Source organism: Mauremys reevesii, linkage group 2 (assembly GCF_016161935.1).
Source record: "Mauremys reevesii isolate NIE-2019 linkage group 2, ASM1616193v1, whole genome shotgun sequence".
NCBI lineage: Eukaryota > Metazoa > Chordata > Testudines > Geoemydidae > Mauremys > Mauremys reevesii.
Genome location: NC_052624.1, coordinates 21,484,173 through 21,503,171, shown reverse-complemented (window position 1 = coordinate 21,503,171; position 18,999 = coordinate 21,484,173). Strand labels below are relative to the sequence as shown.

At 41.5% G+C, this 18,999-nt stretch overlaps 1 protein-coding gene across 1 annotated transcript in view; it reads left to right on the top strand.

Moving 5' to 3' along the window:
• Positions 1-230: 230 nt before the first annotated feature.
• The window catches only part of PTPRN2 (protein tyrosine phosphatase receptor type N2), a 940,168-nt gene continuing 921,399 nt past the window's right edge, over positions 231-18,999 (top strand). The window contains exon 1 of the mRNA XM_039523677.1: positions 231-521. Within this exon, the coding sequence (XP_039379611.1) occupies positions 401-521 (121 nt within the window). The 5' untranslated portion in view covers positions 231-400. The remainder of the gene's footprint in view (positions 522-18,999) is intronic.

The window sequence follows — 18,999 nt, the reverse complement described above, 5'->3', positions numbered from 1 at the left end:
GAAGCCGACCCCCACCCTCCCTCAGTCTGGGGAGCTCCCTCAAACCCAGTCCAGTTGGGGGGGAGCTCCCGCACCCCCAGTCCAGGCTGCGGGCAGGAGAGGCGGGGCGGGGCGGGAGCCCCGGCCCGCCGGGCTCAATGGGAAGCAGCTGCAGCACGGAGCTCATTCATGTGCAGGGAGGAGGCGCCTGTGCGCCGGCTGCCCCTCCTGCTGCCTGCCTGGCGTGGAGGCCGGGGAGGGGCCGGCTGGGGCGGGCGGCGCTGGTAGCTGTCCTGGGTGTTGAAGCTGCTGCCGCTGCCGGATCTAGGGAGCCGCCGGGAAGCGGAGCCAGCCCGGACGAGGCAGCATGGACTGAGCGCCGGAGGGAGCGGACCGGGCAGCCGCCTGCGATGGGCCAGGCATGATGGGGGCGCTCGGCTCCATGCTCCCGCTGCTGCTGCTGCCGGTCTTCGCCGCCGCCCCGCACAGCCAGCTCCCCCGCGCCGGAGCCGGAGCCGGAGCCGCCGCCGAGGCCAGATTCGGTGAGTGCTGCGGCCGCAGAGGAGAGGAGGGGCCGGGCCGGGCCGGGTTCTCCCAGGTGAGCGGGGCTGCCCGGCGGACAGCCCCCACCCCCCGCAGCCTGCCCCGTGTAACCCGCCTCGTGTGAGCCCTTCGGCCCGAGCCCCTCCGCCGCCCTTAGCCCGCCCGGTGCCCGCCCCCCTGCCGCCCTTAGCGCGCCCGGTGTCCGCCCCACCGAGCGCCCGGTGTCCGGCCCGCCCGCCGAGCGCCCGGTGCCCGCCTCCCTTAGCCCGCCCCGCCCAGCGCCCGGTGCCCGCCTCCCTTAGCCCGCCCCGCCGAGCGCCCGGTGCCCGCCTCCCTTAGCCCGCCCTGCCCAGCGCCTCGTGTGAGCCCTTCGGCCCGAGCCTCCCTGCCGCCCTTAGCCCGCCCCGCTGAGCGCCCACCTCCCTGCCGCCCTTAGCCCGCCCCGCCGAGCGCCCGGTGTCAGCTCCCCTGCCGCTCCGCTGGGCGCCTCCTGTGAGCTCCTCCGCACGAGCCCCCAGCCCTCTACTGTCGAACGCCTCGTGTGTGACCCCCCCAGCCCACCCTGCTGTGAGCCTCGTGTGTGCCCCCCCACAGTTCCTCCCTACTCACCAGGTTGAAAAACCTCCCCCACTCACCTCACTGCCAGTTTCATGAGCCCCCCTCACTGCAGAGCCTACTGCCAGACTCATCATTGTGTGTGATCCCCAGAGACCCACTCCAAATCTATCCCATTGAGACCATGGTGTGAGATCTCCCTGCCAAACTGACCCCACCCAGTCCATTGTGTGAGATCCCCAGAGACCCTCCTGCCAAACCCATCCCACTGAGACCATTGTGTGAAACTTCCCCACTGAGGGCTTTCAGGTGAAATCCATCTGAACAGAGACTACACCACCAAAAGCATTTGTGAGAGCTCTCCAATGTGCCTACTTGTACTTGTGTCCCTGGGAGCATTCCCTGAGATTCACAGCAGCTAAACTTGCTACACTGAGACCATTCATTTCAGGCTTCCCACAGAGACCCTCAACACCAGTTCCCTAATCTCCTCATCAAATTCAGCCACAGAGATCAACTACATGGGACCCCCTCAAACTAACCTCATCATGCTGAGACCCCCTACCAAATTCACCCTATTGAGACCATTAGTGTGAGACACCCCCCTCACGTGCTTCTCCAACTAAATTCATCCCACTGAGTCTCCCTCTCACACTTAAATCTTCCACTGAAATCTTCCAATCACCAAGTCCCCAAAATTAAAAGTACCCCACTGCCACCCACCCCAAACTAAATGCACCAAAGTCTCCATATATTTAATCTCCTTATATCACAATTTATTCCACTGGGCCCCTCGTATGCTTTAAACCCACACTGAGATCCTTATACACAGAAATTCCCAAACAACCCCCCTCTGAGATACCCCAAATTAACCCACCCACTGACACAATACTGAACTCCAGGTTAAGCTTAACTCATGGAGAGCCACGAAACTATTGAATATCCCATGAAGACCATCAAAAAGCCTTATCCTGCTGAGACCTTCTCAAACTAAGTCCTCATACTAAGATTCCATTTAAATAAACCTCCCACAGAGAACTTCCGAGCACTAAACCCTGCACTTGAATTCCCCAAATTCAGCTCCCTAAAATCATGAGACCCAACACTAATCCTAATCTGCCCAGAGATACTCTTACAACTAACCTCATGCTCTGTAGCTAAACACTAAATCTTCTTATCCAAACCCCATCACAACAAACCTTCTCCTTTCACTGAAACTCTTATAACTAAATCCCCATCAAAGTTACTCACAATGAGATCTATCTAAACAGTCACCCTGACTTACAGCTTCCTACAGTGACTCACCTTGTAAGAAGAAGGTGGTGACTTGGTGAGTTTTGCATTTGGCATCATTTTAGTGGCTGCCTGGACTGGTTAGGGGGATCAGAATGTCTAGCTAAATTAGCTTCCTCTGAGAAATCCCCCTTTCTATAATAAAACAATTAAATTAAAAACAGAGGAACCCCTCCAAAGCAAACTGTACAGTTTTCCTAATAATGATATTGTTTGCTAAAAAGGATTAAAAATGAAGCTAATGATTTCAGTAGGAGTGTTCAAGCCAGAGAGAATAGACATTAAATGCTTGCTGTGAGGCGGGTAGGTGAGACATATTTTTAGGGAGAAGGATTTTGGACTGAAGATAGCAGCAGCATCCTCAGTTGCTTCAGTCATGGACCCTGCTCTTCATGGCCTCAAAATCTTGTGATATGCCTGTGTCCAAAATCTTCCAATATTATCTTAGTATTTTCTTTTATTTTAAGAATGCAGTCATTTAGATTCTGCTTCTTGACCCAATTCAGTTTTATGTTCAGGGCACCAGGAACCAGAATTTAAAATCTTTTGGGGAATCACAAGAAGTTTGAAAGTATGGATCTTTTTGAAAAGGAGGAAAGGCTTTATTGCCTTTCAGAAAAGTCAGGAAAATAAATACCTCTAGTACTGCTGGGCATGGAAACAGTTTTAAAATCTCCCATCCTTTTAAAATTTTATTAATCACTCTGTGGAACATCATTTCAGTATCTTGTTAATCGTGAGTTCAACACTTTAATTTTTACTAATTATGAAGGGTTTGTACAATTGTAGGCAACAATTACTGCAATAAAAACAAATGTAACACTGTACAATATGTCTGAGTTTTTGGTTGCCGTGGAGGTTATACATTTGCTTTCCTATGTTTCAACACAATCCCACTTTCTTCATACACAGTAGTGAAAATATACACAGATACATTATAAAACCTCTATAATAAATGCTGGAGTCCACTTAAAAACAATGTACCTATTGAAAAAAATCATATTTAGTTTGTATTTAGTAGGTGATCCAGTAAGTCTCACTATAGACTGACTCATAAATATACACTCTTGCAGAACCTCACAGGACCTTTTTGTGTGCAAAATTGTTGTATAAGTTAATTACAATAAAATGATCATCTTCAAATGATCAGCTATCTATTTTATAACAAATACCTACATGGTTGTTTCAAGAAGTTGGGTATTGACAAGTTAAAATGCAAGATAAAGTATTAGATCTGTAGATCTTCCTTCCTCTACCCCTATATTGCACATACTATTGCAAGTCTGTCCTGTAAGAATGTGTTTTTATAAGATACCATTATCAGCAAGAGAACATATTGCCTGCTACTGCTTCTTGACATTTAAAATGCTTCTTTACTGGTAGCATTTTTCACGCAACTAAATGTGAAAGCATATGGCAAAAAAACTAGATTTAGCCAAGAAGAGATGGTCTTATCTTTCCAACAAGGTGTTCAGTTTCTCAGAGGAAAAAAAAAAACAGCTGAGTACATTGTATCCAGTATATAAACTGTGTTCAGAAGACTGATTAAAAAAAATAGAGCTGATAGTTTAATATTCTAAATTTAATCCTTATATGTTAAAGGGACACTGCCAACTTGAATTTTTGGTGGCTAACTATTTTAAAAAACAATAACACAAACAACAGTTTCTGACAGAGCAGCCTACAAACAATATATCCTTATTTTGTTTTCTAAATTCCCTTTTAAAAAAAAAAAATTCTGATCCCCTACTGGTGGCAATATGGATCTTTTCGGCTAGTCAGTTTCTCCCTTACTAAATAGCTACACAAGAGAAACTGAAATTGGCTGTGCACAACATGTTTTCAAATACATAAATCAAGTGGTTTTACTAATCTTGATAGTACAGAAGGTACAATATTTTCATACAGAATTGTTGGTTTCAATTTGATGGTGTCTCTCTTAAAAAGATACAGCTGGATCTGATTTTCATATTAGATTACTTAGATGCTATGGGAAACTTGAACAAAAAGAATTGTCAGTATTGTTTATTACAATATTGCATTGAAGAGATGTTTTATTTATACTAAAACATTAAACTTAGGTCAGTACTTTAAGGTGATTGTACTCACCTTAATATTGGTATTAAGTAATCATTGTATTTTGATGTTTAATTTTATTTTAGATATGGTGACTTAAAGTATACATTTGTAATGCAGAAGGTGATGCTTGTGAACTGCAGTGAAATGGATGTGGTTATTTGTACAAAAAAAGTTAATATTTTATGATGTATTTTGAATGTAGCAATGTAGTTCTGTGGTTTATAAACTTGAGTTCTGTTTTTGTATCTTTAGCTCTCTATTATGATTGCAATAAATCAAAGTGTTTTGGAAAGTAAATTGTTGGAAACAATTGTTTCCATGTACTCTATAATAACAGTTGCCTTCAAAGTGCTATGGAAATTATTTTATCAAAATTTGCTGTAAATGTAAACCAAGATCAAGTGGACTATAATTTATGTGGCAGCATTTCAGTTTAGAAGAAGCAGGAAAGATCCTTTTTTTGATAAAGCAGTAACTGTAGGTTCCATTCATGCTTGTCACATACAGTGAATGAACAGAGTAAATTACATTTCATTTCAGTTGCAGGTTAATTTAAAAAATGGTAGGTAGGTAGAAACTGATTACATTAACTTACAGACTTTTAGATAGTGCTGTATATTATTTGTATAAGTTTCACAAAGAACACTGTGCTAAACAAAATTGACTTGAGTTTCAGTCCTGGGACTACTTATATGAGTAAAGTTGAGCACATGCTGAATAACTGCCTGACCAGGGGCTTGGGTTCCCTCTCCTTCTCTTCCCTCCTCCCCCCCGCAACAGAGAGAGAGAGAGAGGAGGAGGGCCTGTATGAATATGGAGTTAGTTCTACATCCAAATGTTGATTCTTAAATTACAAGAATACTGAATGGTTGACAAGACCGAAGAAAGGATACAAAAGGATACAGTGTCTTTTTTGGTCAGTGGTTTGAATTCAGCCTAGGATTAGTAGTGGCTGAAAGTTGCTGCCATCTGATGGCTAGTTATTGGGGAATGGCAAATCAATTGATCTCAGTTTGGTACTTAATGGACAGGTGTTAACATTACCAAACCCACCTGTGATGGGGACTGGGCTTACCACTGGTGCTTTCTAGTGATTAGGTCTCTATGTCTCAGCTCTCTCCTGTTGCCAGTGTCCCACACCAGTAATCACTTCAACACTATGGTGGTCCACTTTTCGGTACATAGCAACTCGGCCCTCTGGCTGGGTCACCATTTGGGTTCACCCCCTTCTGGGATAACAGAGTTGAACAAAATAAAGGGTCTTCAGCCCACTTCTGGGCCCCTGTGGGTGGCATGCCATTGACTCAGTGATTACAGTGTATCTGTCTTCTTTGGGGTGGGGACAGGGAAAGGGGTTTAATGCCCCTGTGACACTGGGCACCCCTGCATTCACACTCTACACTAGTGTAATCATTTTGTACAAAATATGCATTGAGGTGGCATTTGAAAACTAATATTAAATATTTTTGTGTGATATATGTACGTGGTGGGTATTAAGAGAGATGTGTATATATTAGAATTATGACAGTGCCCAGTGCTCCTCAAAGATGTCTAAGGAGTCAGTGGACACTGCCCAGAGGAATTCTGCTTGGAGGCATGATCATGTGAGGACTGGAAATAGCTCCCAGAGTCATAGAGCAGCTCCCCATTGAGCTTTCTCCTCCTGGTTTGTGGATGGCCATTTTGGCCAACTTGAGCAGGAGGCCTGAAAACTACAGAAATAGCAAGTTAGGGGGAAATCTCTTGCATTCCTTTATGCTTTTACATTGCCTGTGCAACTGCTGCTGATGGACTCCAGCACTCTGAAAGACTTCCACTTCCATTTTTAAAAGCAATAATATATAGCCCAGCTTCATCAAATTTGCACTCCAGCACAAAACATGACCAGTGTCCTCAGATGTTCTTGTATCAACAGATTGGCACCCCTGACCATCACACATTCCATACAGTTGGATAGTTATTTTGCCTGAATATTGCTGAAGTTATCACTGTTAAGGTTTAGAGGCAGATTTAGGAAGGGATAGTTTGTGGGATTGGATGAAAATGGGAGAAGATATTAGAGATTGTTTTAGAGATAAAGCTGGGAGAGGAGAGGAGTGGTGGTAGAGAAGTTTCTGATAGGTTGTCTTAACTTTGCATCTGAGAAATCAACTAGATGTTGGGCAGAGGCAGGGGAATGGGGGTAAGTGGCATGTTTCTGTGCCGGGAGTCAGAAGTTCAGGAGAGGTGTCAGGGAGTAGAGGCATAAAAGTAAATGTGAAGATGTATAGATGTTTGGAACAGGGGAGAGGGGAGTTGGGGATTAAACAGATATACAGGATTATGGGAGAGAGGAGCAAAAGTATGAAATGATGAGAGGGTCGAATTGTAGATGGATGCCATGGAATTGACAGAGAGGTTTAGAGAGAGTAAAGGGTAGCAGCAAAAGCATAGAATCCTTGAAGATTAGGGCTGGAAGAGACCTCAGGAGGTCATCTAAGGTAATAAAGGTAATAATTGGAGATATACCAATCTCCTAGAACTGGAAGGGACCTTGAAAGGTCATTGAGTCCAGCCCCCTGCCTTCACTAGCAGGACCAATTTTTGCCCCAGATCCCTAAGTGGCCCCCTCAAGGATTGAGCTCACAACCCTGGGTTTAGCAGGCCAATGCTCAAACCACTGAGCTATCCCCCCCCCAGGATCCCACCTCACAAAAAATGGCCACCGCAGCTGAAACTAATTGCCAGTCTTATCAGAGAGGCCATGTTTCAGCTGTACATTGGGTTACACTCTTGCTCTTGGAGCTGTCTTGCTAGGTTTAGTTTGAAACAGCCTGACAGAACATTGTGGGAAGGGTTGCATTACCCCTACTCATACCCTACCTCTGTTGTAGACGGATAAAGGACCTCGCTATCCAAAGCTCTCATCCTGGCATCGTCACAATAATAAATTAATTTACTTTAAAAACTGACACAGCTGAGTTCAATTTGCAGTTTACTGTTTGTAATCTCTTCTCAAAATAGGTTCAGGAATGGAATTTCAGGGGTAAGACTGAGTTGCACTGGAATAGCAGTGTGGGGAAGCTTGCACAACACCATGATCCTATTATGCCTGAATCTTCTTGCTGCTATTGGTAAATTCTTTTCATGGGTACTAAAGTAACTTAAATCAACTACTGGCTTTAAGAAAGCAATTTTGTAATGTACCATGTCATACAAAGCTAAAGTCAGTTGTATACATGTTCATTTTACTGAAGTTGCTAAAACACATGAAGGAATGTAAAATGCTGCAAAAGATTATCTTATTTAAATCATATTTTAAACCCCAGGACATTTCTACCAATCTTCAGTCCTTTCCAACTGTAGCAAACAAAGGGCAAGGTCTTGCAAAATGTTGAGCACTTGGTTAAGCATTTAAATGTGGCTTAACTTTAAGTGCACAAGTAGTCCCACTGAAGTAGAGACTACTCTCCTGCTTAAAGTGAAGTGCATATTTACTTGCATTGCTGGACTGAGGGCAGAGAGCTCAGCATTTTGAATCATTGAACCTTACGAATATGAAAATGTTAGGTCCTTCAGTTATGCACAAAGCTTAACAGGAACAATTTATTTTTAAAAAATGAGGTTTATAACAGTATGGCAGACAGAAGAGAGAGGTTTAGAAAGGCAGTACTGATAAAATTGGAGCTCTGGGTCCAGTTGTCCTTATATGATTAACATGTTCATGATATTGAGCCTAATTCTGTTCATTCTCAAGTGGATGGTAAAACTTTTATTAATTTCTATGGAAACAGGATCAGGCCCATTGTTTCTAGTCTGTTTTTAAAGTTATATATAGTTGGAGTTGGTTCCAATGAGAAGATTTCTGTGGAAAAAAATTGTGCATTTCCCTCCCTTCCTAATTTTTAATTGTAATTTCTATCTATCTATCTATCTATCTATCTATCTATCTATCTATCTAATCATGTTACTTTGGGCATAACTACTGCACCCTGGACTATACGCAGACACTCCCCATGGAATAATGACAGTTGAAAAATAACTTATTCATAATCAATGTGACAATGGTGAAATCAGAGATTTCCAAGGAAAAAAAATAAAGTTAGTAATATTCTGTAGTATTTCCATCTTATCAACTGTCAATAGACTGGGACATTAAGATCACTCAATCATATTCTTATGTGGCAATCAGAGTAAATCTCTCAATCACTTTTTTATTGAGCAATAGAAATTGCTGCTGTCTGTGACGACTGAGTAGCATTTGGAAAAGGAGTGAGGGGAAGCTTTCATAGCACCATGACTACATTATATCAGGCATTAAGGTTAGTCAAGCAAAGCAAGGTGCTACACTCAACTCAATGGCATTTTTGTTTGTCCATCTGTCATGTCCACTCTGAAGAGTTTACAATCTGAAGGCAAATAACAAAGAAAGGGTGGAGGAAATGAGTAGCAGGCAAGCAAAAGGGGTAGCAGATGTCATGTTGGTTGATATAATAGGTACTAAGAAATAACTAAAACGGGGTGTGTGTGTGTGTGTGTGTAGTGAAGATAAAGTAAATCAAAACAGATGCATCTCAGGGGTGTCCTGATGAACTAGTGGTTTAAAGGATTACTGGACCTCAGTGGGTGCGTGTCCAGGCATACAATTAGCCATTTTAATTCCCTTTTAACAGAGTGATCTACACTGAATATTAAGCTGTTCATCTCATTATCTTTGTTTTCCCTCTATTAGAATAACGCTAAGAAGTTGTTTTCAGCTGAAAAATCATCTTCACACAAGGGAACTCTGAGGGTAGTTCAAGTGCCTAAGACAAAGTCCCTCTCATCAGCTCTCTTCATGCTCCTTTAGGTGTTTTGGAGTGAATGAGGATTTAGGCATTTTCATTTACATCAGTACTTTGTAGACTCCCACTAGTCCTGATATCAATCTAGGGATTTTGGAGATCCAAGACATCATAGATTTTAGTAGGCCTTGTTTGAAAGTGGTTGAATATAATATGATTAGCTCTGTTTAAAGCAGAGTCTTAACAACATATTATTTTAACAATTTTTCTCAATTTTTTTTGTGTTTGAGCCAGCATGTAATATCTCTTTTCCTAAACTTCATATTGTAAAATATCACCAGCTGGCAATTAACTGGAAAGAGATCAATTTTTGTTATGCCATTTATTGATGCTTATTCATGCCACTGCAGGTGGTACTCCCACTATGGTTTCCTATGCTCTATTTCCCCAGTCACAGTTCATTTGTGAATAAGTTTTGCCAAATATTGTTGTTCTGATACTATTTGTGGATATTGTAGTTCACTAGAGAACTGTCAATCTAAATACTCAAACACATGGAGCTGTCTATGATACAGTGTGTCTATTTAATTTAGGCCCTGATCATATAAGCAGCTTCACCAAAGATGTCTGCAGTGGTCTGAGGCTAGTTAACTATTAACTAGAACAAGGGTAGGCAACCTATGGCACGGGTGCTGAAGGCGGCACGCGAGCTGATTTTCAGTGGAACTCACACTGCCCGGGTCCTGGCCACTTGGGGGCCCTGCATTTTAATTTAATTTTAAATGAAGCTTCTTAAACATTTTAAAAACCTTATTCACTTTACATACAACAATAGTTTAGTTATATATTACAGACTTATAGAAAGAGTCCTTCTAAAAACGTTAAAATGTATTACTGGCACGCGAAACCTTAAATTAGAGTGAATAAATGAAGACTCGGCACAGCACCTCTGAAAGGTTGCCGACTCCTGAACTGGAACAAAGGGGGTTAGAACAAATTTTTTTCTTTGGGAAGGTCCTCTACCTTCCCCAACCCTAAATAATCCCCATTTTACCCATAGGAATAGATTGATGGTGTGAGAAGGACAATGAGCCCTAAGATATTCCTCAACACGATATAATACAACAATTTTGAGTTAGGCAAAAATTTTGGACTTAAACTATGAGAGTGTTCCTTTAATAAAATTAAAATGTTATATTTGAAGAAATTTATATTAATGATTGGTATTTAGGCTCTCGGAATGCTGGTGGTGAAACCATATTAACCAGAACCACCTTTAAACAAGTTTGTAATAACAAGTTGTTAATGCATCACTAAGTACTGTATATACTCGTTCATAAACCAAATACTTTCAGTAAAAAAGTGATGCATTAAAGAGCGGGGGTCAGCTTATACACGAGTCTACAGCAAAATTTGATGATTTTAAACTCTATGGAATCATTGAATTGAATATCTAATACATTATCGTTTTGTTTTTCTGGAATGTCTGCAGGCACGGAGCCCGTCGGCTCTCTGTGGCCATGGTTCGCCGTTCCCAGCCAATGGGAGCTGTGGGAAGTGGCGCGCCACTTCCCGCAGCTCCCATTGGCTGGGCACGGCAAACTGAAAAGACGCAACTGAACATGAAACAGACAAATATTGGATTTTTTTCCCCATTAGCTGACCTCTTTCTCAAAATGAATATGTTTCTACCATTTATAGTTTGGCCACTTACTGTGCATTTTTCATGAGAAGGGGACTCTTTTACTGGAAAAAAATCTTTATGAATGCACAATAATAGAAGTCCACCTCCTTGTGTGACACCTGTCTTTGGGTGTGGGAGATTAAACTATACAAAAGGCATTAGAATTAACGATGTAGTGGATCTGTTGGGCATTTGGAAAATATGTTTATGAGGAGCATATTTTAATGACTAGTCTGCTGTCAGATCTATTATGGAGAGTATAACCAGTGAGTGAATCTATTTTCTTATTGCCTCTGTTCATTTTGAAACTCTTACAGCTATTAGGTGTGCAGACTGGCAGATAAGATATGGTAATGTTAAACAAAGAAACACAAAAATAGCCACAGTGAGAACAGCTAATATGTGGTTACCTGAAAAAGAGTCACTCTAAGAAACATAGCTTTATTTATTTCTTTCAAAAGGATGAAAAGTAGATGACAGGTGGAGATCTCAAACTGAGATATGCAGTCTTTGTTTTGTGTAACATTACTTTTGATTATCTAAGTCTGCAGATTGTAAAACAGAGCAAGGGCCCTTCTTCCCAGAATGTTGCTTTATTGCTACCAAAATTAACTTGTGCAGGGTAAGTTCTACTAAAATAAATAAAATAATACTTACATTTCTCTCATGGAGAATAAAGATAATACAGGAGAATAAATTCCAGAACAAAACATTCTGCACTTAACAGTTGCTTAGATGAACAAAAAATGAATATAGCCTTCCTCACCTCTTGTGCTCCTACGCAGGTCACTTTCATGATGGTTGTGATCAGATCTCTTGTTCCACAAGCAAGAAATTAAGTTGCTCCCAAACCTGGTTCTGCCCTGATATGCTGGCATTGCTAGTACTGTTAAATTTTATGATCAGTCTGAGCCATTAGTTTTGTGTTGTAGTCAGAATAAGATTCTCAACAGTTGCTAAGGTTGTGTTATGCAGGATCCCACAGAGCCAGGAATGGTGCTTGTTGTAAGGGTGTCATTTTTAGATGGTTCTGGCTCTGTACACTCCTTTGCATTTCCCAACTGTTGTGAAGAATAAGTTTTGGTGCAGGAGACAGGCTCTAAGTAGAGTTGGTCAAAAATGGGAACTTTCATCCCATAGGAAATTCTGATATTTTGACATCAGTTTTTGTCCTGAATCAGGATAAAAATGCAAACTATTGACATTTTTAATGGACTGGAAAGTTTGGAAAACTTTCAATTTGGAAAAGTCAAAATACTGTGTTTTGATGTTCCCATAATCAAAATACTATATTTTGAGTCAGTTCAGCATTGAATTGTGTCCATGTCAACCTGAGCAGCCACAGCGCATCATAGGAGTTGTAGTTTTGGTGCTTCCCCCCTTCTTCTGTATGGGTCAGGCTTCCTGGCTAGACACCTCCATGATACACATTAGTCATGGGACTCCCGTGGTACACTGCAGTGGTTCAACCAGAGGAGAGACTGCATTGTTTCATGGGAAATGTAGTCCAGCCAGGGGAAACTGTTCCTAGAGTTATAGAGTTTAAAGCCAGAAGTGACAACCAGCCTCATCTAGTCTGACCTCATCTATATCACGGGTCGCCAACACCACTCAGCACTTGCACACTAAACCCAATAACTGAAATTAGATCGAGACCTCGGGAGACTTAACTATTATGTGCCACAGGCAAGAATAGGAGGGACTGAGATGCACTAGTGCTCGAGGTGCCTGCAATGGCAGGGAAACCATTAAGTGAGATATAACCAAATAATCCCGGCAAGTGACCCACACCCACACGCTTTAGAAGAAGGCAAAAAAACCAAAGGTCACTGCCAATCTGACCTGGGGGAAATTTTCTTCCTGACCCCACATATGGCAATCAGTTAGACCCTGAGCATATGAGCAAGAACCAGTCATCCAGGCACCTGAGAGAGAGGATGCTTGGTGCTACTTCAGAGTCCTGGCCCATAGAGGAGAATGGGGTCATGTGGAACCCATACTGCAACTTCCATGATGCACTGCAGGAAGCACAGCTCAGGCAGATGCAGTGCAGTGTTGAACTGAAATGAAACATATTTTGATTTGATTTGACAAACTGAAGTATTTTGTTTTGATTTCCCCAATGAAAAATAAAGTTAACAAAATCAAAAGTTTCTCTTGAAAAAGTATTGATTGGGTGGAAACTGCATTTTCCTTTGAAAAAAATTGTTGGCAATTCCTGACTAGCTCTAGTTTTTAAGTTAAGATAATGAGAGAAGCTCAGAAGGATTTATTATTTTTTAAAGACCCTAATCATGTTGTTTAGCTGTAGGAAGGATGCAAATGGAATCAATGCAGACATGGTATTACATTACCTTTCTGAGATGTCATCTGTAATATTTGTTTTTATAGCATTGTCAGCACTAACAAGCCTGCTATCTGCTTTTGTTGTCTCTAAAGAGCCAAAAATATATTGGTTGCAACAAAAGTGTTGTTTTTTTTCCAAAAAAGCTGTATGTGCTACTGAAACCTATGTAGGTACCTGCTCTGCAGAGGGAACCAGAACAAAATCAGATTCTCTGATTGTTTGTTTAACTACTTACAGATCCTAAACTGATCTGAAATTGTACCTTTCTATGAATACCGTAGCACACATGAGCAGGCAAAGGCTTCTTTTTCAGAGGTTAGAGTGTAATATTCCTTAAATAATTAGCATTAGAGTTTAGCTTTTAACACTTGGGATTTGTTTTGGGGTTGTTGTTTTTTTTTTTTTTTTTTGGACCAATTTTTTTAAAGTAAAGGACTTTTGGGGAATGTTCTACTTCTAAATTTACAGCAGGGAATTGATAGTCCCAGAGTTTTTAATATATTCCCTATAGTATTAACAGAGATAGCACTGAAATAAATATCTTAGCACTGAATGTCCCTGAATGTTGGGAAAGATCAGATCTACGTCTTACCTTCACTACTAGCACCTTTCTCTAATGGGCTGCTTTAAAACCCCAGATCCTTCCTCCCAGTGCCTTTTAAATGTTAAAGTGATGTGAGTTCATCTACTCTAGGAGACTCTCCTCTACTGCAGAACTGAGGCACATCAGGTAAAAGGGAGTATCTTCTCCTGTCCTGCAGAGTTTCCAAGTCTTGTAGAAGTGTAGTCCCAGGAACTGTGTAGAGAGAGAAAGCATTGCTTCCCCTCTCTCAAGGAGCTTCTTGGTTCTGTAGGAAAGGAGAGTCTTTGTCTTACAGCTTGTGAGGAATGCAGAGATGAGGGCTTTTGCCTTTAACTGTTTCTATATTAAACTGTTCATTAGAAATCTAACCTTTACCTAAGCATATGATACCAGGCTCCTTATATGTACAAGTAGCACTACTCTTTCTACTCTTTCATCATTCTAACATGCCAACAATGTGCCAGGTACTTTACAACTCATGAAAAAAGACAGTCCCTGCCCCAAGGAACTTACAGTGTCGCTAGCGACTATAATAAATGCATTGACTTAGAAATAGAATGAACAAGTAAAATGTGCAACATTGGTTACAGAATTTGTTTTCAAGAAGCGGTTAGCAGCATGTCCTTGTGCTGAAAATTGGGTTTGTAAGCTTGTTAGAAGAAGTGTGTTTTAAAGATGAGACTTGATTTTCGGATATATGTGTATGGATATTTGACTAGCTCAAGGTGGAGATTCCAAGTGTACCATGGTATGTGGAAGAAAGCTCGGAAGTGGGATTCAGAATAGGATACAAAAAGCTTGAAGGTTTCAAGTGGGTTGGGTTTTAAAGGAGGGGAGTTGAAGGAGATTAGTAGAACATTTATGAGAGCCAGATTATGAGGGGCTTTGAAGGTCGAGTGGTCACATCATAGGATCTGGGTTCTTTTCCCTGTTCTGAAACAGACAATGACTTTGGGTAAATCACTAAACATCTGTATATCTTTTTCTCAATCTGGAAAATGGGGATAATATTTGCCTAGGAAATAGGGATGTTATGAGGAGTACCTAAATCTTGGCAAAGTGCTTTGAAAAGGTAAAGTGCTGTGTTAATGCTCTAAATATTTATATTAATTTCACAGTCTCTGGGTGGAAGGTGATGTAGACGTACAAAACATTTTTATCGTTACCCTTAGGAGTATGGCACATATTTAAGTAGTAATTAATATATTTTATGTAACCAAAATTTCTATAAGCTATTAAAGTTTCTGCAAGGTGTGTTTCTTTCTAGTTAGTAACTGTATAGAAAAGTTGTCTAGAAAAAGATGCTATTCTTGTGACCATTGCAGCGTTAATCAAAAAAAGCTCTTTCAGAGCTATGCCCCCGTGGTGGTTTTGATATATGTGCAGTTTAATTTTGCACTTTAGAAAAAAGTTGCTAAATTCACATGTTGGTACCTTAATATATAGCCAGAGGTCTGAAAAGAAATCATATGGTCAGTTGACAAAAGTAAACCTTACAGCACTTTCATGATCTATTGATTTAATTTTTTGATTAGAAGGGAACCTCAGTATCTTGGCACAATAGAAAAGGGTTGCAGTGATTCATTTCGTGAAAGCAAACTACAATGCAACCGAGAACCTGTATTTTTCTGCATGGAATACTCAGTCTTACACAGAATGTTTTTATGACAAATGAGGAAGTGGTATTGATTCAGATTCCCCAAAGGCAGGAGAAAGCTGTCTACCTTCCTAATAAATTGGTTAAAGCAGTAATTTATTTATGGTCACCAAATTCCAGAACATGGGTTACACTAAAAATGGAGGTTCAGGAACATCTGGAGCATGGGGTTGCATCCCTGACCATGTTGGCTAATAGCCATTCATGGACCTACTCTCCATGAATTTATCTAATTCTTTTTGATCCTAGTTATACTTTTGGCCTTCATAGCATTCCCGGGCAATGATTTCCTCAAGTTGACTGTGCGGCATGTGAAGAAATACTTCCTTTTGTTTGTTTTAAACCTGCTGCTTATTAATTTCATTGAGTGATTCCTGTTCTTGTGTTATTCACTTTCTCCATACCACTCATGATTTTATAGATCTCTATTATATCCCCACCTTAGTTGTCTCTCTTCAAAGCTGAGTAGTACTAGCCTTTTAATTTCTCCTCATCTGGAAGCTATTCCATACCCCTAATCATTTTTGTTACTCTTCTTTCTACCTTTTCCAGTTCTAACATATCTTTGAGATGGGGAAACCAGAACTTCACGCACTATTCAAGGTGTGGGTGTACCATGGATTTATACAATGGCATTATGCTCTTTTCTGTCTTATTATCTATCCCTTTCTTAATGGTTCTGAACATTCATTTTTTTTGACTGCCACTGCAGATGTTTTCACTATCCACAATAACTCCAGGATCTCTTTCTTGAATATAACCCATAGATCCCATTGTGATGGGTTCGGTCACAGAAACCTCCTTGGGACTGTCACCTGATGTGCTGAAACTACCTCTGAAGCCATTTTTTCTGTCAGCTTGTGTCTCCAGAACCCTGTCTTGTTGAGCCAGACATCCAAGCCTGCTGCAACACGGACCCAGGGCCTGAACCACATCCCCAAAGCTGCAGGCTTTAACTGAAAACCACTCAGCAGGTTACCTGTCTCCAGCACCCAGATACCCAGCTCCTAATGGGATCCAAATCCCAAATAAATCCATTTTGCTCTGTATAAAGCTTATACAGGGTAAACTCATAAATTGTTTGCCCTCTATAATAACACTGATAGAGATATATGCACAGCTATTTGCTCCTCCAGGTATTAATCACTTACTCTGGGTTTAATAATAAACAAAAGTGATTTTATTAAGTATAAAAAGTAGGATTTAAGTGGTTTCAAGTAATAACAGGCAGAATAAAGTAAGTTACCAAGCAAAATAAAACAAAACACGCAAGTCTAAGCCTAATACATTAAGAAACTGAATACAGATAAATCTCACCCTCAGAGATGTTCCAATAAGCATCTTTCACAGACTAGACTCCTTCTTAGTCTGGGCCCAATCCTTGCCCCTGGTACAATCCTTGTTAGTTCAGGTGGTAGCTAGGGGATTTCTCATGATTGGCCACCCCCCTTGTTCTACTTCACCCCCTTATACAGCTTTGGTCCAAGGCAGGAATCCTTTGTCTCTCTGGGTTCCCACCCCTCTTTTTAAATGGAAAAGCACCAGGTTTAAGATGGATTCCAGTATCAGGTGACATAGTCACATGTCACTGTAAGACCTCATTTTTCATTATGCACAGGTTGGCACCAAGTCCACAAGAAGGCTTGCAGGTAAATAAACCATCTACAACCAATTGTTCTAGTTAATGGGAGCCATCAAGATTCCAAGCCACCATTAATGGCCCACACTTTGCATAATTACAGCAGGACCTCAGAGTAATACTTCATATTTCTAGTTTTAGATACAAGAATGATACTGTGGGAGACAGTATTAAAAGCTTTGCTAAAGTAAAAATATATCACATCGACCACTTTCCCCATATCCACAGAGCCAGTTATCTCAGGCAATCAGGTTGGTCAGGCACGACTTGTCCTTGGTGAATCCATGTTGACTGTTCCTGATCACCTTCCTTTCCTCCAAGTGCTTCAAACTGGATTCCTTGAGGACCTGCTCCATGATTTCTCCAGGGACTGAGTTGAGGCTGACCGGTCTGTAGTTCCCAGGATTCTCCTTCTTCCCTTTTTAAAAGATGAGCACTGTATTTGCCTTTTTCCAATCATGGAGCACTCAAGGCAGGACTAAGTAATAACTAGACCTTTCCTGACAGGTGCTGTCTAACCTGTTCTTAAAAACTTCCAATGATGGAGATTTCACAGCCTCCCTAGGCAATTTGTTCCAGTGCTTAACCACCCTGACAGTTAGGAAGTTTTTCCTGATGTCCAACCTAAATCTCCCTTGCTGCAATTTAAGCCATTGCTTCTTATCTATCCTCAGAGGTTAAAGAAAACAGTTTTTCACCCTCCTCCTTGTAACAACCTTGTATGTACTTTAAAACTGTTATGCGCCCCTCCCACCCCCTTAGTCTTCTCTTCTCCAGACTAAACAAACCCAATTTTTTCAATCTTTCCTCATAGGTCATGTTTTCTAGATCATTAATAATTTTTGGTGTTCTCCTATGGACTTTCTCCAGTTTCTCCACATCTTCCCTGAAATGTGGCACCCAAAACTGGACACAATACTCCAGTTGAGGCCTAATTAGTGTGGAGTGAAGTGGAAGAATTACATCTTGTGACTTGCTTACAATACTGCTGCTGATGCATCCCAGAATGATGTTTACTTTTTTTGCAACAGTGTTACAATGTTGTCTCATATTTAGCTTGTGATCCACAATAACCCTCAAATCCCTTTCCACAGTACTCCTTCCTAGGCAGTCATTTCCCATTTTGTATGTGTGTAATTGATTGTTCTTCTTCGAGGAGTGCCCCTGTGGTTGCTCCACTTTAGGTGTCCATGAACCCTGCGCTTGTAATCCGAGATTTGTGATAGCAGTGCCTAGTTAGTTCACACATGCGCTGTCTTCATCTCGCTCCATTTCAGGCGGTTACATAGCACTGTGTGACCAACCATCCCTCAGTTCCTTCTCTACCGCCTTTGGCTTGAGTCAGAGCAATCAGCAGCGCCACGTTTACCTGCAGATAAGATAGTTTGTAGTAGACTTAGTAATTAGGTAGTTTATCATTGTTACCCTTCTACTTACTTTATTTATCTATTCAATCAAAACAATTCTTTTCCCTTCCTCTTACCCCTAGCAGGAGGAAGATAAGTTCATGCTCCCGTAGAATTACTGCCCCCTTCTTATTTGGGACAGAAGCTTCCCGGCATACCAGGATTCAAATGCTGTCTGACTTGTAGACTGTGGATCCCTATCTCTGGTGGACACGCACAGTGCATCTGCTGTCTTGTCAAGAGACACATCCCCCCCAGAAGTGTCCGTATTGCCATAATCTCACAGCCAGAACAAGGAAAGCGAGGGATCCCCAACCGAGGCTCCTTATGATGAAGAAATCCCTGAAACCGGTCTCAGACACTGAGTTGAGGACTCCTCCGGGCCAACAGTCTCCATCAGCAGCCTCTGACAGAGGTCCTGCTTCAACAGCCCATATGAAAGAAACCTTGCCTAAAAAGGCTACAAAAAAG